The sequence below is a fragment of the Nematolebias whitei genome, chromosome 4 (genome assembly GCF_014905685.2).
Source record: "Nematolebias whitei isolate Nwh7 chromosome 4, NemWhi1, whole genome shotgun sequence".
In the NCBI taxonomy this organism is placed as follows: domain Eukaryota; kingdom Metazoa; phylum Chordata; class Actinopteri; order Cyprinodontiformes; family Rivulidae; genus Nematolebias; species Nematolebias whitei.
In genome coordinates this window covers 55,014,909-55,039,334 of record NC_056501.1, presented here as the reverse complement: position 1 = coordinate 55,039,334, position 24,426 = coordinate 55,014,909, and the positions used below count along the sequence as shown (strand labels likewise).

Genomic DNA, 24,426 nt, shown 5'->3' with positions numbered 1-24,426 from the left:
GACACGTGTACCGGGTGGTATAGTGTCATTCTGCCAACCTGCATGTGAACCATTGCTATAGCTGTCAGGGTTGTCCTCTTCTCTGAGAGACCCTGCATTTCTATAGCACATTCTGTGAGAGGAATTATCCTGTTCACACCGGCAGCGGCTGTCCTCAGCTCTTCGAACAGTTTAGCTAACATAATTGTTATGTCTGCCCCACCGTCCAGGAGTGCTTCGTGTGTGAGGACTCCTTCGAGTGTTACTGACAGGTACGCCTTTTTGGCGACCCCCCTTCTGATAAAGTTACACAGAAACCTCTTAGGTTTTTTCTGACGTTTCTTCACACGTTCAGCCTTGTCTGTGTAATCTTGGTTTGTCTGAACCGTCAGCACAGCAGTAGCTGTTTCTGAGTGTTCAGCTTGCGATGACTCGTCATCGTTTGTGTGTGAGTTTACCCCCCCTTCTTCCGATGAGGGGTTGTTGGAGGCAACAACAACAATGTCTTGGTGTGTTTCACGGACATCTGTGATGTTGTCATTTGCGCCCTCAGATGTAATAGTGATTACATCACTGCATAGTGCTCCAGGTTGATTTCCCGTGTCAGTGTGTTTCAAAGTTTCTAAAAACCTGCGTAGTTTCTCTGTCTCTTCCGAGCTCAGAGGTGTACGGCCTTGTTTCTGGAACCTTTGTGATTTTTTCGCCTCGGTTCGTTTCGTCCGAGGTGGGGGACGGTTAGGTACGTCTTTTGGGGGTTCCTTTTCGGACTTCCCCTGATAATACGGGTCCTCTTGGTTCCCATATCTTTGCGTCCTACGCACACCCCATTTACGATAATCACGTTCATCCTCTGAAAGAGGAGCTTTTTTGTCCCAGCGTGCACCTTCATGACGCGGTTTGTTAGTTTGAAAAGACTGCTTTTTCTCGCCTTTTTTAGGAGGAGGCGGCGATGCACGCCGTCCTTCCAGTTCTAGGGAGTGGGGTTTAACCTTTACACCAGGAAACACCTCTATGGGCGTCTTAGCATGAGAACATGCCTCAAACACATTCACAGCACACTGTTTAATCTCATTGATGGATTTTTCTCTGAAATTTGCCATCATTTGTACTGATGTTTTAAAGTCAGTGTGGAGATTTTTGCTGAAAACAAATTTAAAAACTTCTTCTTCCTCCATTCCGGTTTCATTTCTGTAACCAAAATAAGCTTGGAAGATTCTTTTGTAATAAACCTTTGGATGTTCATGCTTGCCTTGCGTGACCTTGTCAGCAGCTGGGAAACCAGCCAGTCCCGTGCAGGGGTCGTACTCCCTGATCAAAGCTTCACACAGAAGGTTGTAATCCCTCCTCGTGGCATCAGGTTGACGCTCGATGAAGGTGAACACCTCTCTGTCCGAAGTGAGCCTTATCAGACTGATTTTATCCTCAACCGTAGCATTAGGATAACCACTCAGTCTGAATTCAAGGTCATTCAGATACGCTTTTGTTCCAGTTGAACCCATTGGGCCAGGTACAAAGCGTTGTACATATTTTGAGAGTTTTTGAAGATCATCTATTGAAAGAGGAAGTTTCAATGGTCTCTCTTGCCTGCTTGGTAGTGGAGACCTGTTCAGGTCTATCCCTGCTACTTTTGGTAAGGGTGGAGGTGTGTGTGATGTAAGGAGATTTGGGTCTGAAGCCCAGTGTGTCCCCACATTCTGTCCATGCCTCTCACCATATTTCCATTCTGCATGGCAAAGTTGTGTTTTAAGCGCGTCTATCTCAGATTTGCATCCGCTCAGAGCATTTGATGCTTCTTGCAACTGTTGTTGTAAAGCATCGTTGTCTGAGCACAACTTTTGGTACTTGACCTCCCTTTCCTTCAATTTCTCCTCATATGAGTGAGCTTGTAAAGTAAGGTAATTTTGTGAGAGCTCCCTCTCACGTTTTAACTCATGTGCACCGGTCTCTTCAGCAAGTTTAGACTGTGCCATGAATTTGAGATAAGCCTCTCTGTCTGCTGCATATGCTTTAGACAGCACGTCATTTTGTTCAACCTGTTGATCCAATTTGTCTTTGAGAAGCAGAGAAATTTTTGTTAATCGTTCAAGGCTCAGCTTTTTCTTCTCTGCCACCGTGGCATTTTCTGCTAAACTTTCCAGTACCATAGCTTTCTGAATTTCATCCATCTGTTCTAATGGTGTGCCAATTATCGCATTTGTTAAAATATTTAAAGCTCCCTGGATGATGTCATCTTGTTGACTGTCATCTTCTGACTGGGAGTCTGAAAGGTCAACGTTTTCCTCTGCCCCTGCCATTATCTTTTATTTAAAAATTAAATTGGAAGATGTGGTGTTTTAGGTCGTAAAACAAATCAGAAAAGTTTCCTTTTTCTGATAAAATTACTCTTATTCAGTGTTTAAGCAATTAAACGTGTATTATCTTTTCAGCAAATGAGTAAACTGATCAGCTCTGTGATTATCTGTGACTGTATCTATCAAAAGTTCTCACTTTTTCATTTTGCACCTGCTTGAGGATTTATCAGTGAATGAAAAATGTCCTAGTAAACACCTCTCTGGGCATAAATACTTTACTGACTTTTAATGGTAAGATAACATAACAGTATAAATCAGCTTGAGGAACGTTTATTAACTCAAAAATGCTTATTTTAAAGAAATACGAGCGTTCAATTTCACCAAAATCCTAAAAACGAAGTGAAACTGTGATTTCAAGTTTCCAACAGGAGGTGGCAGTATAACCTTATTTTATTTTAACCCTGACACTGTTAGTGGCGACCAGTAGGAGTCGCGATGACTTCCTGTGGCTTTGGTGACATCCGGTTGTTAGCCGTTAGCTTAAGAATTTAGTATCGGCTAGCGTCGTCCAAAAACACCATTTAGTGACGGATTTAAAACTTAAACGTGGCAAAGTTTCAGCGATCAGGCTTTTAATAATTGGAACAGTGGTTCAGAACCAACTTTAAAGCGTTTTTCAACTTTAAACAACAGATTGAAATTCCCTATGAAGACGAGCTTCATGTCCGGGTCACGTGACTGAATCAACCTATAACAGAGCAGCAGCAGGTGTGGGTTTTACAACCTGACATCAGAGGAAGTGACGACAGACACGTCACTCGTCTCTCAGCGAATCAGAGCGTTTCAAACAGCGGTTTTTGACCAATTGCTGCTCGTTATTTCAGCTATCGTGTTAGCGATTAGCCTGAACATTCCGGTCAACCTTCGTCATTAAAACTGTCAAAATGCACAATGTTCTGTTAAAAATGTGACGAATAAACTCTCAAAAGTGTACTGAGACGGCGCTCAGTTCAAAACAGCAGTTTATCCATGCAAACGACTCGTTCAAACGAATCGGAACCGAGCCGGAACAGAACCGGGTCTAAGCAGAACCCGTTCCTCTCTGCACCACAGTTTAAACATAATCAAACGCTTTCCACAGCTTATTAGCTCACAGATAACAGATGTACCATTTCAGCTTTTAATGAACACATTGACGTTATTTCAGCTATAAAAACACCACAACTGTAAACTTTCTCTGAACACCACAGCTGCAAAACGCTGCGTTTCACACAGCAATCTGTACTCTTAAGCTAATTTCAGTTAAGATCAGATATGCCAACATGATAAATTCAATTGTTACACGAATAACAGTCCATTTATGATACCGTACGAGGCCACCAGTATGTAAAAACAAACGTACGGGCCGCCAGTATGTAATGAACATATATCTGTGAGATAAAATTCATAATTTAAACGGATTCTTTCATTTTTCTGGACTGAGTAATATCGTGCCTTGAATGATTAAATGTGACGTGAGACGTTAATTTTCTTTGACCCATCAAAATGAACGTGGTCATTTATTAACAGAATCAAAATTTAACATCAAACATTTACATTAATTTGGCAAAATTGATTACAATAACAAGCTTAATTGATTAGCTTTACAATTAGAAAACCATACGGCCATGGTATCTCTTGCAGCTTTTAAACCAACAGATATTTCTGAAAATATCTGGATGATTACTGGCAGATAGAAGAGTTTTAAAGATGGGAAAATGAAGTTTAAATGGAGAGAGATGGGTGAGGGAATTTGTCTGTTATAACCAGAACAACACGCTCCTTTGGACCCAGCTTAACACACGGTACACTTCGCAGTTGAAGATCGACTTTTTACCTTTCTGAAGATATTTCAGTTCTGGCGTAAAGTTCCACTTCAAGCCACTTTTCAGCATCTCCGTAAGAATAGCAAAGACCTCAGGAGTCGTGAGATCATTTCGTTCAACAGCAGCTCACCTCACAGGTGGACTCACATGAGTTGTGAGTCCGTCAGAGGTTCCACTCAGATGTGGAAGATTCCATAATCCCCACGAGACTCGGAAGAACTTCGGATCATGTCTGGAACTTCTTGTTCTCTCCAGCAACTTTTCTGTTCGGTTCTGCTCTCCGAACTGAACTGCACTCTTGGAACTAGGAAGTGTCGACATTTAAAGAGTTCTGTTTCCGGTTCATTTGGGAAGTCCTGATTGGCTGAAAGAGCCAATCAGGGGTGTGGTTTTAGTGACGTAAGAGGTCACTAGAAGTCAGAAAAACAATGAGATGTTTTGGAACAGACAGGAAAATGTTTTTAAAACAGACAGAGAAATGTTTAGGCGAGATGGGAGGAAACAGGTGCCAGCTTCTCTATTTACGTCTGAGAGGATTTAAAAACATGACAGTTCGTTCCAACAAACTTGTTTGCGTTTGTCTCCGACTCTTGACCGACATCACAACCTGCTCATTTCAGACAGAAGATCAAGAAAATGAATAATTACTCTGTAACAGACATTAACTAGATTTCTACTTTGAATGAGGATTAAAAATCATTAATACTGTTTCACAGTTGATTTAAAATAAGTAGTTCACTTCAACATTTAAAACGGTTTGAACTAAACATACTTTTGATTATCAAGACATTTGTAAAATAGTAATGATAATAAACAAGAGAGTGTTCTTTCAATTGATCAGTGCAGGACACTTAGAAAGTCTCTGGATGAACTTAATTTTGTGTTTCTGGACTCAAATCAATGAAATAACAGTTCTTGTCCCAGAAAGGCCCTCAGGGCCAGATTTGACCTGAGGCTTAGTTCACTACACACCTCTCTGTCCGAAGTGAGCCTTATCAGACTGATTTTATCTTCAACAGTAGCATTAGGATAACCACTCAGTCTGAAATCAAGATCATTTAGATACGCCTTCATACCAGTGGACCTCATAGGCCCAGGAATAAAGCGTTGAACATATTTTGAGATTTTTTGAAGTTCGTCCATTGAAAGAGGAGCTCTCGACGGTCTCTCTTGCCAGCTTGGTAGAGGAGACCTGGACAGGTCTGTTCCTGCTCCTTTAGGTAAGGGTGGAGGTGCTTGTGATGGAGGAAGATTTGGGTCTGGAGCCCAGTGTGTCCCCACATTCTGTCCACGCCTCTCACTATTTTTCCTTTCTACATGGCAAAGTTGTGTTTTAAGCACGTCTATCTCAGCTCTGCACTGGTACAATTGTGACACTGTTTCCTCATACTCCTTATTTAATGAAGAGTATGTCATGGAAACCTGTTCTTTGGCATCCCTGGCTTCAGTAAGTGATGCTGAAAGTGACTGTACTTGCTTGTTCAGTGAATCAATTTCTGCACGTGCGTCTTGCTGTAACTGAGAGTATTTCAAGGAAATCTCCAGAGTCGCCTCTCTTTCTGCACTTGTGGTTCGCTTCAATCGAGTCATCTGTTCCAGATGTTCCTTAGTGTGGACGTTGTGTTCATTTTGAAACTGAAGGAAGCATCCTTCAAGGTCCTGAAACATCTCGATTTTCTCTGCATATTTTTTAGTCAGCACGTCATGTCGTTCAACCTCTTGGTCCAATCTGTTTTTGAGCAGCACAGAAAGTTTTGCTAACCGTTCAAGGCTCTGCTTTTTATTCTCTTTTACCGTGGCTCCTTCTGCTAAACTTCTCAGCTCTTCATCTTTTTGAGTTTCATCCATCCCTTTTAATGTCGCACCAATTACTGGGACTGTTAAAATAGATAAAGCTCTCTGAATTATGTCAACTTGTTGACTGTCCTCTTCTGACTGGTGGGAGTCTGAAGGGTCAAACTTTTCCTCTGTCTCTTCCATTATCTTTTATTTATTTATTTATTTATTTTAATATAAAAAAATAAACAGGAAGATGTCGTGTTTTAGGTCGTAAAACAAATCAGAAAAGTTTCCTTTTTCTGTTATATTCACTTTTATTTAGTGTTTTAGCAATTAAACATGTATTTTCTTTTCAGCAAATGAGTAAACTGATCAGCTCTGCGATTATTTTGTGACTGTATCTCTAAAAAGTTGTGAATTATTCATTTAGCACCTTCTTTAGGATTTATCATTAAATGAAAAATTTTCTAGTAAACGCCTCTCTGGGCATAAGTACTTTAATCACTTTTTATATGTAAGACAGCAGCATAAACCACGCTTGAGCACCGTTTTATTAACTCAAAAATGCTTTTTAAAGAATAATAAAAACGTTTAATTTCACCAAAAATCCTAAAAACGAAATGAAACTGTCATATCGAGTTTCTGGCAGAAGGTGGCAGTATAACCTTATTTTATTTTAACCCAGTCACTGTTAGTGACGTCCACTAGGAGTCGTGATGACTTCCTGTGGCTTTGGTGACATCCGGTCTTTAGCCGTTAGCTTAGAATTAGCATCGGCCAACACGGTCCAAAATCAACATTTTATAGGCGGATTTACTTTCGATTCAGCGGTCGCTTCAGCGATTAGTCTTTTAAGAGATGGATCATGAGGTCAGAACCAATTTTAAAGCGTTTTCCAACTTTAAACAACAGAGAAAACTCTATATGAAAACAAGCTTCATTTCTGGGTCACGTGATTGAATCAACCAATGAGCAGAACAGCACCTAAAGAAGCCATATTGGTCGCTAACAGCTAGCAACACGTAACACCGTCCGGTGAGTTATACTCCCATTAGACCTCCAAAATGCACAAATAATTCTGGAAACGTATCGATCACCATGCAAGCACTTTTACTGAGACGGAGCTCAGTTCAACACAGCGTTCTCCCTTAGAAACACCTCACGTTCTGAGCCGGGTCTTACAGAACCGAGCCGGATCGAACCCACAGCCGGGTCCGGTCAAAATTTCAAAATTTCCAAGGTAAACTGTGCACAGCTTCAAATCAAACATTGCGTTCACAAAGAAAACTTTGCACAGCTAATTCTGAAAACCATGGCATATTATCCAACTCTAAAAACAGTGTTTTTTCTTAGAACACAGACTCGTCCGAGCCGTTATCTAGAACCGAACTGGATCAGTACCAGAACCACACAGCTGATAACAGTTTCAAAACAGGGTAAGACATCTTCCCACAGTTTAAAACATATCACTGTATTATCTCTGAGCACCACAGCTGAAAAACATTGCTTTTTACAGTCGAACTGAAATCTGCACTTTTTTAACTTATTGATTTCAGATATGCCAACATGCAATATTCAAGTATTACACAAAAACACAGTCCATTCAATGAGTCGTACGGGCCACCAGTATGTAATGAGAGACACTAGAGATGGATTTAGCTCAGGGGTGCTCTCTTACATTTTATAATATCTGGACTAATTCAAGTACATAATATTATACTTAATTTAAACGGATTCTTTCATTTTTCTGGACTGAGTAATATCGTGCCTCGAAGATTAAATGTGGACAAAGACGTGTTTAAATTTTTGACCCACCAACAACAGTGAGGTCATTTATTTATCAAAACGATTTAAACACATCACACATTTTACACATTGATTGGCATAATTGATTACAATAACACAGCTTAATTAATGAGCTTTACAATGAGAAATCATACGGCCATGATTCCTCACTTGCAGCTTGAAACAACAGACATATCCTTAGATCTTAAATTAATGTCTGCAGACTTTTAGCTTATCTTTACAGGCAGAGAAATATAGAGATGGAGTAAAGTTTTTGAAGGAAAAGTGGATACTTAGGGTTAACTAAGATAATAAAGAAAAGATGGGGAGTTATCTTGTTTGAAACCAGATAGCACGTTTCCCGGTGATTTCAGCTAGATGGTACCCGAGCATCGACTCTTTACCTTGGTGGGGTTTCAGAGAGGCCTTCTCCTGGCGTCCAGCAAGGCTGAGTCTTTTTATCTCCAGGGATTTATATCCGCTTCTCATCAACTTGGGACCACGAGGCTGACTGGCCCAGCTTCCAAAATAAACTCCCCCGAAAGATAGGATTAAGTTAAGTTGAATTTCAGCAAACGTGCTGAACTCCTGAGATGTTGAATAGGTCTTTGGCGTGATGACCTGAATCAACGCTCCAGACAGGTGTCATCTTTCAGAAAATGACCACCGTGGACTTCACCCTTGCAAAGTCACACTGTCTTCCTTCTCAGCAGAACTCTCTGTTCTGAACTTTTGGAACTTCTGTTCTCTCTGGAACTTCTGTTCTCTTGGAACTTCTGTTCTGTCTGGAACTAGGAAGTGTCGACTTTTAAAGAGTTTTGCTTCCGTTCACTTTTGGGAAGTCCTGATTTGTTGAAAGAACCAACAGGGGTGTGGTTTTAGTGACGTCAGAGGGTCATTACAAGTCAGAAAAACAGCGGAGATGTTTAGGAACAGACAGAAATGTTTTGGAGAAATGACAGACTTACATGTGCCAGTTTTCTTGTTTCTGTCTGAGAGGTTTAAAAACATGACAGTTCGTTCCAATAACTTGTTTGCAACTGTCTCCAACTTTTGACCGACATCACACCTTTCTCATTTCAGACAGAAGATCAAAAATGCATAATTACTTTGTAACATAGACATTTAACTTGATTTCTACTTTGAATGAGGATTAAAAAATCATTAATACTGTTTCACAGTTGATTTAAAATGAGTAGTTCACTTCAACATTTAAAAATGGTTTGAACTAAACACACTTTTTATTATCAAGACATTGTAAAAATAGTAATGATAATATAAAAAAGAGAGTGTTCTTTCAATTGATTAGTTCAGGATACAACTAGAAAGTCTCTGGATGAGCTAATTTGTATTTCTGGATTCAAATCAATGAAATAACAGTTCCTGTCCCATGAAGGTCTTCAGAGGCAGGTCTTGACTGGAGGCTTAGTTCACTACATAAATAAGACAGAAGCTGAAGAGGAGGAATTCTTTATTGGTTCTATTCACACAGCACCACAAGCTAACATGACTGTAACCAAGGCAGAAAAATGGCATGAAGATCTGATTTTCAACAAGAAAGTTTTGACAGTCAGGTTGAATACTGGAGCTGATTGCAATGTTGTGTCCATGAAAGACCTCAGAAAATTGAGATTGGATCAACAGGTGAGCTCATCACATGCTAAGCTTGTTGCTTATGCAGGCCATCAGATTACAGCAACAGGTAAAATTATGTTGACATGTCAGTATAAAGAAAAACTGTATGATCTAGAATTTGAGGTCATAAAGAATAATGCACCTGCAATTCTTGGAGGAGAGTCAAGTGAAAAAATGGGACTTGTTAGGAGACTACATGCACTTGAAAAACAGGATGACATTCTGAGTGAATATGATGATTTATTTTCTGGATTAGGCTGCATACCAGGAATGTACCACATTCAGACAAATTCAGACATTGCTCCAGTGGTTCATGCTCCCAGAAAATTGCCTGTTGCTCTCAAAGACAAAACTGAAGCAGAACTAAAAAGAATGGAAAGTGTGGGTGTGATAACTAAACAGACAGAGCCAACAGATTGGGTGAATAGCATGGCTACTGTAACCAAACCCAATAAGGTAAGGATCTGCATTGACCCACAGGACCTGAATAAAGCCATCAAGAGAGAACATTATCCATCCATCCATCCATCCATTTTCTTTACCCGCTTATTCCATTTTGGGTCACGGGGGTCGCTGGTGCCCATGTCCAGCAATCACTGTGCGAGGGGCGGGGTACACCCTGGACGGGTCGCAAGTCCATCACAGGGCCACATAGAGACAAACGAGACAAACAACCATTCACTCTCTCACTCACACCTAGGGACAATTTAGAGTTACCAATCAGCCTAACATGCATGTTTTTGGTCTGTGGGAGGAAACTGGAGTACCTGGAGAAAACCCACGCATGCACGGAGAGAACATGCAAACTCCACCCAGAAAGGCCCCTGGACCGGGGTTTGAACCAGGGACCTGCTCGCTGAGAGGCAGCAGCTCTACCAGTTGCGCCACCGTGCTGCCCGAGAACATTATCCACTGTGCACAATTGAAGAAGTGGTTGCTGAAATGCCCAATGCCCGATTTTTTTCAGTTTTAGACGCCAACCATGGATTTTGGCAAATCCAGTTGGACGAAGAAAGTTCTCAACTGTGTACGTTTAATACTCCATTTGGGAGATATAGATTTAAAAGACTTCCATTTGGTATATCATCAGCACCTGAAGTGTTCCAAAGGTGCATAGCCAGACATTTAGAAGGGCTTGATGGTGTGGTCAATATAATTGATGACATTCTGGTTTGGGGAAAGAGCATAGAGCAGCATGATCATCTGTTGAGACGACTGCTAGACCGTCAGAGAAGTATCAATCTGAAATTGAACAAAAGTAAGTGCAAGATAAGGATGACAGAGATCAGTTACATTGGACATGTTCTCAGTGAGAAAGGACTTAAACCTGACCCTGAAAAGGTTAAAGCTATACAAAACATGGCTGCACCAGAGGACAAATACGCTCTTCAGAGGTTCACAGGATTATTGCAATACCTTTCTAAATTTATCCCCAACCTTTCAGATTTGAGTGTTCCTTTAAGAAAGTTGGAAGGAGATGTGGAATGGCATTGGGGACCAGAGCAACAAAACAGTTTTAATAAACTAAAAACTCTCGTCAGCCAAACACCAGTACTGAAGTACTATGGTGTCAGCAAGCCAGTTATTTTATCAGTGGATGCAAGCTCTGAGGAATTAGGAGCCTTGCTTCTCCAAGAGGGACAACCAGTAGCATATGGCTATAGAGCATTAACTGAGTGTCAAAAACGTTATGCTCAGATTGAAAAAGAAATGCTTGCTATTGTGTATGGTTGTGAAAAATTCCATCAGTATTTATATGGAAGACGTGTGCAGGTAGAAAGTGATCACAAGCCACTGGAGGTGATATTTAAGAAATCCATCCTTAACGCTCCAGCAAGATTACAAAGCATGCTCTTGAGACTGCAAAAATACAGTCTTGAAGTTAAATATAAATCAGGAAAGAATATGCATATTGCTGATGCTCTGAGCAGAGAATGTCTAAATGAGCATCATGAGAAACTTCTTGATGAAGAGCTGGAGGTCAATTGTGTAAGTCAACAACTCCCTGTATCAGATGGAAAGATGCAGGAGTTTAAAGAAGCAACAAAAGAGGATGCTGAGTTAAAACTGGTTGCAAATGCCATTGGAAGAGGTTGGCCAGATAAACAGAGACAGGTTCCAGATAAAATCAAACAATACTGGACTTTCAGAGAAGAGCTGTCATGTGATGATGGACTCATATTCAAGAATTCAAGGTTGGTAGTACCACATAGATTGAGAAGTGAAATGCTCAGGAAAATCCACGAGTCACACATGGGCATGGGGAAGTGTAAAGAGTGAGCCCATGATGGTCTGTTCTGGCCGGTGATGAGCAAACAGATAGAAGAGGTTGTGGCTCGATGTGCTGTATGTAATGCACATAAGAACAAAAATCAAAAAGAACCACTTATGTCACATCCGGTGCCTGAAAGAGCATGGGCAAAGATTGGCATTGACTTGTTTCACTTCAGTTGTGCAGAGTACCTACTGTGTGTGGATTATTTTTCAAAGTTTCCGGAGATCATCAAACTGAAAGCAACAACAAGCAAACATGTCATCACTGGACTGAAGTCTGTGTTTGCACGACATGGTGTGCCAGATGAATTAGTCTCTGATAATGGCAGACAGCTGGTGAGCCAAGAAATGGTGGAATTTAGTAAAGAATGGGGTTTTAAACATTCAAAATCAAGTCCTTTTTACCCTCAGTCGAATGGACAAGCTGAGAGAGTAGTTCAGACAATAAAAAATCTACTGAAAAAAGCACAGGACAGTGGGGGTGACCCATATCTAGCATTGCTTGAATACAGGAATACACCAGTGTGTGGAGTTGAATTATCACCTGCTCAGCTGCTCATGGGAAGAAGGCTCAAGTCAAAAATACCTGTGACAAACATATTGTTGCAACCAGCTCTCCATGAAAATGTCAGGAGCAGCCTAGTACATAGTAAACAAAGACAGAAACAATACTTTGATCAAGGAACCAGGATGCTGCCTGTTCTCCAAGATGGTGATAAAGTGAGGATTATACAAGGCAATAAATGGGAACCAGCCACTGTGGCACAAAAACACAGTCAGCCAAGGTCATATGTTGTCAAAACCACAACTGGAGAACTGTACAGGAGGAACCGCAAACACCTGCTCAAAACAAGAGAGACTGAATTTCCAAGGATACCTGATGATAATATACCAGAGTACTCCAAAAAAATCTAGAAACCTTTCGTCTCTCATCCAAGAGACTTCCTCAGTCTGAGGTGCTGTTTTCAGCTCAGTCTCTTAAATAGCACCTTCTTAAGAGACTGAGCTGAAAACAGCACCTCAGACTGAGGAAGTCTCTTGGATGAGAGATGAAACTTTTCTAGATTTTTTTTTTTTGCTTTGTTTTGCTTTTGTTTTTTTGAATGTCCAGAGGACCAGATTGAAGTTTTTTGGATTTTTCTACCTGGATTATTGAGCATGCATCAGGATACCAGAGTACTCTTATCAAGAGGAGACACAGAACACATGGCCAAGTACTGAACCTCCTCAAGATGCAAGAAACATGCAAGATACACAGCCAAGTGTTGAACCATCTAGCTCTACTCCAGACTGTTCCACTGTTCCACACAGTCCAACAGTAGTGACTGACAGTACTATTTCTTCTAACAGTCCTGTGAGAACAACTCGCCGTGGAAGACCTGTTAGAAGGCCAAGACGTTATATGGACTTAACGTGATTTATGAATTTTGCTAAAAGTTAACTATGAAATTGTTATGAACTATGAAAAAAAAAAAAAAACTTCAGAGAGGGAGATGTGATGTATACTGTATTGAGACAAGTTAATTACTTTATATTGCCAGTAGGTGGCACTGTGCTGTTATAAAAGACCTGAATGATGACGCATAAAGGGCGTTGTCTTCCAAACATCAGCGTCTGTCTCATGATATGTTACATAGTGGTAATAAGATTATTTAGAACAGTAGAAGCATTAGAGGGGCTGAATATTTTGCTAGCTGACCTGTCAAGATACGGGTCGAGTTATGGTTATGGTCTCCAGCAACTATTAAATTTGTGGTTGAAAGGTCAGATAATTTTTCAAATTTTTTTCTAAAAAATGCTGGGTCATCAATATTGGGCCCATAAATATTCAACAATGTTACATGAGTAAAATAAAGATAACCTGTTACAATGATATATTGACCATTCTGATCATAAAGTGTTGAAATATGTTTAAAAGGTATGTTTTTCCGAATAATAATCGCAACCCCACGAGCCTTGTTGGAAAATGTTGACTGATATATTTTGTCTACCCATCTGCAACATAAAGATTTCTGTTCAGATGGTCTGATATGAGTCTCTTGAAGGAACATCACGTCAGCCTCCAAAGATTTAAGGTGTGCAAATACCTTAGCACGTTTGATTGGGTGCCCTAGGCCGCGGACATTCCAACTGACCAAATTGATGCCCTCATTTCTACCTCTAGGTGTCCTAAATAATTGGAAATTGAGTTATGTGGACAGCAACACAATGAATTGCCAAAAATATGGATAAGATTATGTAAAAAAAAAATAACATTTTAAGAATCCAAAAAAGTTCAATCTGGTCCTCTGGACATTCAAAAAAAAACAAAAGCAAAACAAAGCAAAAAAAAAATCTAGAAACGTTTCGTCTCTCATCCAAGAGACTTCCTCAGTCTGAGGTGCTGTTTTCAGCTCAGTCTCTTAAATAGCACCTTCTTAGAGTGGATCAACCAGTTTGCTGCTGACAACCAAAACCAGCTGATCACATGCTCAAGAAGGACCATCAGCCTAACAATGGGTCATTAGCACACTGATGGCTGTTTACTACTCACAGAGGGCTGAGTGATACTAGCAATCACAGCATTGTAAGAGGGGGACAGTTGAACCCGGAGAAAACAGCACCTCAGACTGAGGAAGTCTCTTGGATGAGAGACGAAATGTGTCTAGGGTTTTTTTTGCTTTGTTTTGCTTTTGTTTTTTTTGAATGTCCAGAGGACCAGATTGAACTTTTTTGGATTTTTCTACCTGGATTATTGAGCATGCATCAGGATAACATTTTAAGAAAAACACATAAAGTGAACTTACATTTCCCCACCCCAAACTCCCACCTTCCCAAACAAAGCGAGAGGAACAATCCTGACATGCTGTCCTCAGGGGTCTTATACAAGTTAAACCTAACCAGTAATATCACTAGATATACAACTTACAAAACTATATAATGTCCCAGCCAATAACTAACCATAAATTTTATTTCAACATTTCAAAGACAAAAATCAAAAAGAAACCTGATGTTGGTCTAAAGAAAGAAAAAAAATGTATATTGTTAAATAATAACCCAGAACCAACAACAGTTCTGTGCTCCAGCTGGTTGTCACCAGGTGACGTCTTGTTAGTCAAATCATTATCATCACATAGGTAACGCATACCAAACAGACAAGTTCACAGCTGTCACCCCTCCTATGTGGCCTGGTAGCTGAGCAGAAAGTGATCAGCATCTCTTGGGGTGTTGAAGATCTTATTAATGTCAGTACCTTTAGTAAATCTGAGCAGTGCATGATAAAGAAATCCAGTGCGATTTCCGGCTTCCTTCAGTTTCTTCCTCACCTCCTCAAATGGCTGGCGCTGCTTAATGATCTCTGCCGGAAAATCAGGGAAGATGAAGATCTGTCTTGTCATATGTCAGAGGGGTTTTCTCACGCGCCAGCCGCAGTATTTTCTCTTTAACTCGCAAGTTGTGAATCTGGGCTATCATGACACTGGGACACACTCCAGCGTCCGGGGGCTGTCTCAGTCTGGGAGCTCTGTCAACCTCTATCGGAGTGGAGAAGTTAGCCGGTCCCAGAAAATCACGCAAAAAGTTGGCGAAAAAGTCTATAGGGTTGTTACCTTCTGCTCTTTCTGGTAAGCCCACCACTTTTATATTTTGGCGCCGAAAGCGCGCTTCAAGGTCGATGATCTTATGTTGGAGTAGTTTGTGACTCTCCTCCAGCTGCAAGCAGTGTTGTTTTAGCTGGAACAGACTAGCGTCATGGTCGCAGCCGGTCGCCTCCAAAGTAGAAATCCAGTCTTCGTGGTCTGTCAGAGTGGCCTGCATATGTTGTAGAGATGCCTCCAGGTTGTTAAATCTGTCATCCATCTTCTTACTCAAATCAGTTATTGCTGATAGAATAGCGGATGTGTCCATGTTTGCCTTCAGCTGGGGCGATGGCTTGGAGAGTCATCTGTTGCCGGCATTAGCCTCTTGCCCCACGTTTGCTTTCTGGATATTACTCTGCTGTTTTTGTTCCCTCCTGGTAGCCATGAGTACACAAACACAGTATATTGTAGTATACAACCTTCTAGCTGGTTCAACTAAATCAGAAATGTTATATTGCTTGAATAGTAACAAATCGGTTGGGAGCTCAGAGCAGGTGCGTCTACACTATAGCATGTGCTCTAGTCAAACCCCCATGAATGGGATTTTTTTGGCAATTTTTTTTCAGTTAAGCTCTTATCTTCCTGTCTTTGAACTAGGGGTTGGGTCGACTAGTCGATTCTAGGGCATCTCACACGTTTTAAAATTTCACGCCGACTAGTTGCAGTGAAAGTGAGAGAACGATACAAGGGTTAATCTCAGCTGCAGCCACCTCCCACACCCCCAGCCTGTTTATCCTCCCCCTGTTCTCACTACTCTTCAGTCTGACATCTTTGTGCTTTGTGACATGTTCAGTTTCCTCAGTATTCTCCTACTTGTATCCACCCACTCCACCTCCATCCCCCAAAAAGACCAAAAAAAAAAAAATCACAAGATTCTTTAAAAAGCTAAAACCGTCAATAAAACTAAATGTTTTATCATTTTTGTTTATTTTTCTCAGGGAAACTACAGCAATGACTGCAACTTCAAGGAGACTCTTCTGGCCAACAACTATAATGCCTATGAATCCGTCGCCCACCCCGACATGTTCATTGCTCTCAGCAAGACTGGAAAAACCAAAAGAGGAAACCGCGTCACTCCAACAATGACTGTGACACACTTCCTTCCCCGGATGTAAAAATCAGTATCAAACTTCAACAGCAAACATGGCCATAGGCCAAACAGCTGATTATCTGGTGTTGAAACTTTTCAATAATGCATCTACAAATCATGATAGAAAACCATTGTAGATGTTTTTTCCCACAAATATAAAATAATTATGGTCAAAACAATAACTGCACTGTATTTAACATGTAACATTGTTTTTGTAATATCCTTGTTTTAAATTAATTTCAATAAAAAAGTATAAATAATTTATGTAAAAAAATGTATTAATTCAGTGCACATATAAAAGGTCAAATATATAATATATTTATATAAGAAAACGTTGCTTACATACTGTAACCCCAGATTCTATGAGTATAGGCGTAGCCCTTTAAGACTGTCGCTAGTGGGTTTATCCCTTGGCGCTCAGCGCAGCACTGAAAACTTTAGTCCACGCCCACCTGCTGTGTGTGGGCCTCACCCCTGGTCTGTATAAATTAAGGTGAGACTGGGTAATCGGCTCCCAAATAGCTTTTTTCTTCAGCCATTTAGGAACCAGTGAGGCCCAGAGCTTAAATGGCTACGCCTTTACTCATACAATCTGGGGTTACAGTACTTAACCAACGTTCTATTTCGTATAGGCTTCGCCCTTTAAGGCTATCGCTAGTGGGTTAAAGGCGAAGCAGGATGTAGTCTATGCCTCACTGGGTCCACTCAGACACAACATGAAGCACCTGCTTGCACAAAAAAACATTTCATCACTCAGCCTTCTGTGCGCGTAATTACGCGCTGCGTAATTACGCGCTGCGTAATTGCATGCTCCATGCGCAGGAGCGCACCGGAGAAGATCTCTGGTGAGGAAAAAAAGGCTGAGATAGCAGACCTGCTGTTGTGAATAAGAACAATGGAGAATACGAATTGTAACAGTGTAACGATAAACAGAGCAGACCAACAGCTCCTCAGGATGAACCGGTTAATAACAACATCAGCAGTCATGAACTTGTGACTGATAATAAATATCTCACACTGCGACTGCATGCAGGCAGGTGTGAGCTCAAAAGTGAAGCTCCATGAAACAAAAAATCATTCTGTCAGAACCCTGAGGACAGAATGGGTTATGGAGAAAGTAAAAACATCACATAGATAAAAACGAATAATTGAACATGGCGATGACCAGGCAGCTGCCATACAAATATTCTCCACTGTCATCTCTCCATGCAGAGCCATGAAGTATGTAAATCCTCTGGTGGAATGTGCTGAGATTCTCTGGAGGATCCAGTCCAGATGAACTGTAAACTTCAGAAATAACAATTCAATTCAATTCGGTTTATTTATCAGAATCAGTTTATTATTGCCATGTCAATGAACGAGGTTCACAAACTAGGAATTTGCTTCGACATAAAGGTGCAAATAGTAATAAAGTAAAATAAAGTAAAAATGAAAACATTACATAAAACATGTGTACACCCATATATAAAGTAAAAATGAAAACATAACATAAAACATGTGTGTAGATGAACAGATGCTCAGATATATTCATCAATTAACACGGATTCCTCATTTTTCTGGACTGAATAAAACGTGCATTGAATTTAATGAAATGCAAACGTGAGACGTCATTTATCTTTGACCCATCAAAATGAATGCGGTCATTTATTTACAGAATCAAAGTTTAACATCAAACATTTACATTAACTTGGCAAAATATGAAAATAACACATAATCAATCAGGAAAACCATACGGCCATGATTTTCCGTTGCTTCACCACAGACATTTATGAAAACTGTACAATTATGTTCAATTATCCACACGGCGGTGGATGAGCACTTTACACAGATATTTCTAAATTATCTGGAAGGATTTCTACTTTAGAGAAGAATTTAAAGATGAAAAGATGAAGTTTAAAGGGGGTGAAAGATGGTGTTTGAGGGAGAGTGTTGAACAGAACGGCACTCTCCGGGCTTTCTTCAGCTTCTTCCTTACAGTACACTTAGGTGGTGAAATCGACTCTTTTACCTGGAGATGTCTCAGGCGAGATTCCGTTTAACGCACCCTTTCAGCGTCTCCGTAGGATGGCTGTGAATCGTCCGGAGTAATGGCGAGATTCTGTCCGACACAAGCTCACCTCGGTGGAAAATGTTATAATCCCATGAAACTCGGAAGAGCTCTGTGGTCATGTCAGGGTCTTCCCGGCTCCCACAGCAACTGCCAGCACTAGGACATATCAGAACTGTCCGCACCGCCGAACTTCTCCAAACCCACAGAACTGGGTAAACCAGGAAGTACCGACATTTTAAAGAGCTCTTTTCCCGGTTCATTCGGGAGTCTTCCCATTGGTCAGTACCGACCAGACAGGGGTGTGTTTTGTGATGTAAGAGGGTTACTAAAAGTCAGAAGACAGCAAGAATGTTATTGAACAGATTAAACTGTTCTCACAGACAGAGAGTGTTTTGTTTTGGCGAGTTTTAGAAACAGGTGCAAAACCCCCCTGTTGACGTCTGAGAGGATGTAAAAACAAGGCAGTTGTTCCAACACATGTCTGCTTCGACTCCTGACCTCGGAAAACGCACACTTGCTCATTCAAAGACAGAAATCAGAAAATGCATAATTACTCTGTAACAGCTTTAACATGAATTCTACCTTTGCATAAGCATTAAAAATCATTACACTGTTTCACAGTTAATAAAATTGATTAGTTCACTGCAACATCTAAAATGGTTTGAACTAAGACACATTGATTATCAACATTTGTAAAATAGTAATGATAATAAAAAGAGAGTGTTCTTCCACTTGATTTTCAAGAAAGAGAGTCTCAGGATGGGTGAACCTGTATTTCTGGATTCAAATCAATGAAATGACAGTTCCTGTCCCACAAGGTTCTTAAGATCAAGGGTTTTGACCTTAGGCTTAGTCTTGACATCAGGTTAAGTTCACTACATGTGTACACCCATACAATAGAAAACAATAAAAAAGCTTAGAAAACAGTACAGATGGAGTATTCAATTATAATACAGATGTAATGTGACCAAAGTAGAAATTATGTGGTAACATTATGAGTGTTCAGGAGTCCAACAGCAGAGGGGAAGAAACTGTTCTCATGGCGGGAGGTTCTGGTCCGAATGGACTGAAGCCTCCTGCCTGAGGGGAGTGGTTCGAACAGACCGTGTGCAGGGTGAGCAGGGTCAGCTGTGATCCGACCTGCTCGCCTCACAGTCCTGGAGATGTACAGGTCGTGGAGGGATGGAAGGCTGCAGCCGATCACCTTCTCAGCTGAGCGCACAACATGCTGAAGTCTGAGTCTGTCCCTGGCAGTAGCCCCGGCATACCACACCGTGATGGAGGAGCTGAGGATGGACTCGATGATGGCCGTGTAGAACTGCACCATCAGCTTGGCTGGCAGCTTGGCCTTCTTCAGCTGTCGCAGGAAGTACAGTCTCTGCTGGGCCTTCTTGATGAGGGAGCTGATGGTCAGCTCCCACTTGAGGTCTTGGGTGATGGTAGTGCCGAGGAACCGATAAGAGTTCGTAGTGGTGATGGAGGTATCATTACAGGTGGGGGGGGGCGGAGGGGCTGTGGCTTTCCTGAAATCCACAATCATCTCCACTGTCTTCCGGGCATTGAGTTCCAGGTTGTTGCTGCTGCACCAGGTCACCAGCCGTTCCACCTCCCTCCTGTATGCAGACTCATCACCGTCCGAGATGAGCCCGATGAGGGTGGTGTCATCTGCAAACTTAATAAGTTCCACAGAGTCATGGCTGGAGGTGCAGCAGTTGGTGTACAGGGAGAAAAGCAGGGGGAAAAGCGCACAGCCCTGTGGAGATCCTGTGCTTACATTCTGAGTTTCCGAGACAGCTCTCCCCAGCCGCACGCACTGACTCCGGCCTGTCAGGAAGTCTGTTATCCACCTGCAGGTGGAGTCAGGTACATGGAGCAGGGAGAGCTTGTCTTGGAGCAGAGCAGGGAGGATGGTGTTAAATGCAGAGCTGAAGTCCACAAACAGGACCCTGGCGTAGGTTCTTGGGGAGTCAAGGTGCTGCAGGATGAAGTGAAGAGCCAGGTTTATTGCGTCATCTACAGACCTGTTGGCCCTGTAGGTAAACTGCAGGGGGTCCAGGAGGGGGTTGGTGATGGACTTGAGGTGAGATGAAACCAAACGTTCAAAGGTTTTCATGACTACACACTTGAGAGTTACAGGTCTGTGGTCATTTAGTCCTGTGACACGTGGCTTCTTGGGGACAGGGACGATGATGGAGGACTTGAAACAGGCTGGGACGTGGCATGACTCCAGAGAAGAGTTGAAGATCCCTGCGAAGACCGAAGCCAACTCTCTAGCACAATGTTTCAGCATGGAGGGTGACACAAGATCTGGGCCTGCAGCCTTATGTGTGTTCAGCCTTTTATAAAGCCTCCTTACTTCATCCTCTTCTACAGAGATAGCAGGGGGTTGTCGAGGGCAGTCCCAAGTGGTTAAACCAGTTGAGCTGGGGTTGGTGTGGAGGATGGAGGAATGTGAGTCCATGACTTCAAAAGCGTGAATAGAAGTCGTTCAGATCGTTTGCCAGTTTGAGATTGTCTGTAGAATGAGGTGCTCTGGGCTTGTAATTAGTTATCTCTTTCAGCCCCCTCCAGACAGAGGCAGAGTCATTTTCAGAGAACTGTTGTTCCAGCTGTGTGTTGTACCTGGATTTAGCCTTCGACACCTCCCTTCTAAATCCATACTTTGCACGTCTGTAGTTGTCTCTGTCCCCCTCTCTGAAAGCAGCCTCCTTCTGCTGACTAAGCTTTCTTAGTTTGTATGTGAACCAAGGTTTATCATTATTGAAAATGACTGGAGCGTGATGGGATGATGCTGTCCTTACAGAAATGTTTATATGACGTCACAGTGTTTGTGTATTCGTCTAGACTGTCTGTAGAAGCCCTGAACAGGTCCCAGTCTGTGGTGTCCAAACACGTGCGTAGCTCCTCCACAGGTTCACTGGTACACTTTTTGGATGTCCTCACCACAGGTTTTGAGAGCTTCAGTCTCTGTCTGTATGCAGGTATGAGGTGAATCACTCATGATCTGAGAGATCCAGGGCAGCACAAGGCACAGCACGATAAGCACCGCTCACTGTGGTGTAACAGTGATCCAGCGTGTTTCCTTCTCTGGTCGGTCATTTAATAAACTGTTTATATTTAGGTAGTTCATGCCTGAGGTTTGCTTTGTTAAAATCTCCTATATAGCACCAAATCACAACAAAGTTGTCTCAGGGCACTTTACAAGAACATTCACATACATAAAAGCCAATTAGTAAAGTTCTCTATCTAAGGAATCCAGCAGACAAGTTAAATCTTGGCTTCGTAACTAATTATTGAGGTTATTTCGTAAATAACCTCACACAACCAGTGTGAGAGACGCTGGGTGGATAGAGGACGTCCTGAAGAGCTGTCCCAGTAATGCACGAACATACGCCGAAAGCGGCGCAGTGTGGCCGTGTGCGGCCGTGTGCGCCATGTAACATGAAAAATGCGTGTATGGGACAGGAGGTGAGATGTTGCTTCCTCCTCAGAATTATGAGGAAGAGGATAAAACCCATCCAAGGTTATCGCTCTCGATCTGAATGAGCTTGTGATGCTTTTCAGAGCAGGGTTAAAATGCAGTACAGCTGAACTGCCGTCAGCTTGAATTCTGAGACATGAGGGAGTAACAGAGAGAGCAAACAAACACTCACTCTCTTTGCCGATGTCAGAACTAACAGCAGGGCTGTTTTAATGACAGAATTTAAGTGAAACCTGATCTAAAAGCTCAGAATGAGCATTGATCAGAGCGTGCAGGACCATCATTAGGTCTCACTGTGAAGCTAGTGGACATGACACCGGTCTGTGTCTCCGTACACCTTTCAGGAAATGCTTCATCAACGGGTGATTAAGAACTGTTTTGTCACCGAAGCTCTCATGACAGGAAGAAATAGCTGCAGCATAAGTTTTAATTGTGCTGAATGCTAGATCTCTGTCCATCAGCTGCTGCAGAAAAGACAGCATGCCACCTAGTGGCCATGGCCATGGCCTCCACGCCTTTCTCTGCGCACCAGTGCTGAAAAACTGTCCACTTGATGTGTACAGCGTTGTGGTGGAAGCAGCTCATGCGCCCTGAACATACGCACCACATCCTGTGGGAGGCCCATCTTTTCTAAACGGATCTTTTCAGCGGACAGACCCAAAGATGCTGACCTATTTCTGGGTAACTCCTGATTGCTCTTCCTGCCTGGAGGAGCGCACCCCCCCACAGCAGTTTCCACAGCCGAACCGATATCAGTCGCTGCAGATGCGGGAACCACGGAGCGCATATATGTTCAGGAGCTACAAGGATGACTGAAGGTTCTTCCTCCTGGACCCGGTCCAGGGTCCGTGATATCAGCAGGACTGGAAGGAACATATAAAGGAGCATTTTTGTCCACGGGATGTGAGCGAAGGCGTCCACTCCTAATGGTGAGTCGTCTCGTGGGCTCAGTGAGAACCATAATTGGTACTGGGTGTTCTCCCATGTGGCGGACAGATCCACTGCTGCTCGGCCAAAACCTGCTCCAAATCCAAGAAATCAGCTCGGGATGGAGGCTTCAGTCTCTGTGGCAGGGACCGCCCCTTGACATGATATCCGCTCGCCTGTTCAGGATGTTAGGAAAGTACACTGCTCTGATGGAGAGCAGGTTTCTGTGTGGCCAAAACAACAGCTATTTCGCGATGCGCAACAGTTGGGCTGACTACACGTCTCCCTGTCGGTTTATGTAAACTGCCGTCACCTTGTTGTCTGTATGGATCAGAAAATGCTGATCCTGCAGCAGTGGAAAAATGCTGAGTCACGTTTCAGACCATGAAAATCATTCTAGCACATTATGTAAAGCAACATGTGGTCCAGACACTGTGCTCCCACTGCTTGGGACAGACACATTCCTCCCAGCTTGACAGGAACGCGTCGCAGGCGCATGCTGAGGTGAGCCGGCGCGCACCGAGAGGAGGCGTGAGTGCTTTCTGAGTGAGACGCTATTTCGGTGGAGGCTGCAGCTGTTGTGGAGAAAATATGTTTACTCCTGCTGCGCTGTGAGTGGGCAGAAAACAGCAGAGATTAAAAATGGGCTCTGGCTGAAAATGAGGGATTTTACCAGACTCGGTCTGCTGAAAAAACATAATTTTAGCTGACGTGGCAGACGAGTGTTTTGTGATATTTACTGAATTGTGGTGTATGGATAAAATGCTGTTTAGAGGTTACTGGCTCGTTCTGTGTGGGGAATGTGTGAAGAGAGGCAGCTGAGAGATCAGCTGATCTGACAGTCTCAGATGAAAAACTTTACTTTCAGAGGTGTTTCTGTTTTATATCAAAAACATACATCATCAAAAAACACATACCTTCCCCTCAAGGATCAGTTACATGATGGAGGGGGCCGGCGGAGGAGTGGGGCGTGAAGTCACAGCCGCAGCTGTGGAGTGCCTCTGGTGCTGTTGCTGGCCAAGGCAGTCACTCCATTGGCCGAAAGGGCAGATGGACTGTGATGTCACCAGATGGTGTACAGTCTCTGAGACCTCCTCGGATCTTTGCGATTTCTCAAGGATGGTCCTGAAGTAGGCCCTGAACAGCGCCTCTGGTGTGATGGGACCCTCCAGCAGGTCTTTCTGCAGCCTCTCGGACAAGGATGTCGAGAGGTGGAGCCAAGTAGTCCTCTGGATTGTGGTCATCCAGGCGGAGCTGCGGGACAGGCAGGCCCTCCAGCAGATCTTTCTGCAGCCTCTCGGACAAGGATGTCGAGAGGCGGAGCCAAGTGATCCTCTGGATCATGGTCATCCAGGCGACGATGCGGGACAGGCAGATCGCAGAGGTGGCACATGTTTACAATGACATCAGCAGCTTTACAAAGAGAGCTCTTTGTCTCTTCCAGCAGGTCTGCTTCTTCCAACCACTTAGAGATGCTGTAGGCCAGCAGGGTGACGTTGTTGCCACCTGGAATGAGCACTGGTGAGCTCGGTTGGAGATCTTGTCACCATCTGGTCATGTTTCTCTAGAGAGACAGGTTGCTGGTCCATCCTGGAAGCTTTTGCCCCAAGTGCCACCACCAGGCTTGGCTCCGGGGGGGGGGGGGGGGGGGGG

At 42.7% G+C, this 24,426-nt stretch overlaps 1 protein-coding gene across 1 annotated transcript in view; it reads left to right on the top strand.

Annotated features, from left to right (window-relative positions):
* The window catches only part of LOC119408327 (fibroblast growth factor 4-like), a 121,638-nt gene extending 105,298 nt beyond the window's left edge, over window positions 1-16,340 (top strand). The window contains exon 3 of the mRNA XM_037675124.1: window positions 16,164-16,340. Coding sequence (XP_037531052.1) covers window positions 16,164-16,340 — 177 coding nt within the window. The remainder of the gene's footprint in view (window positions 1-16,163) is intronic.
* Window positions 16,341-24,426: the final 8,086 nt, after the last annotated feature.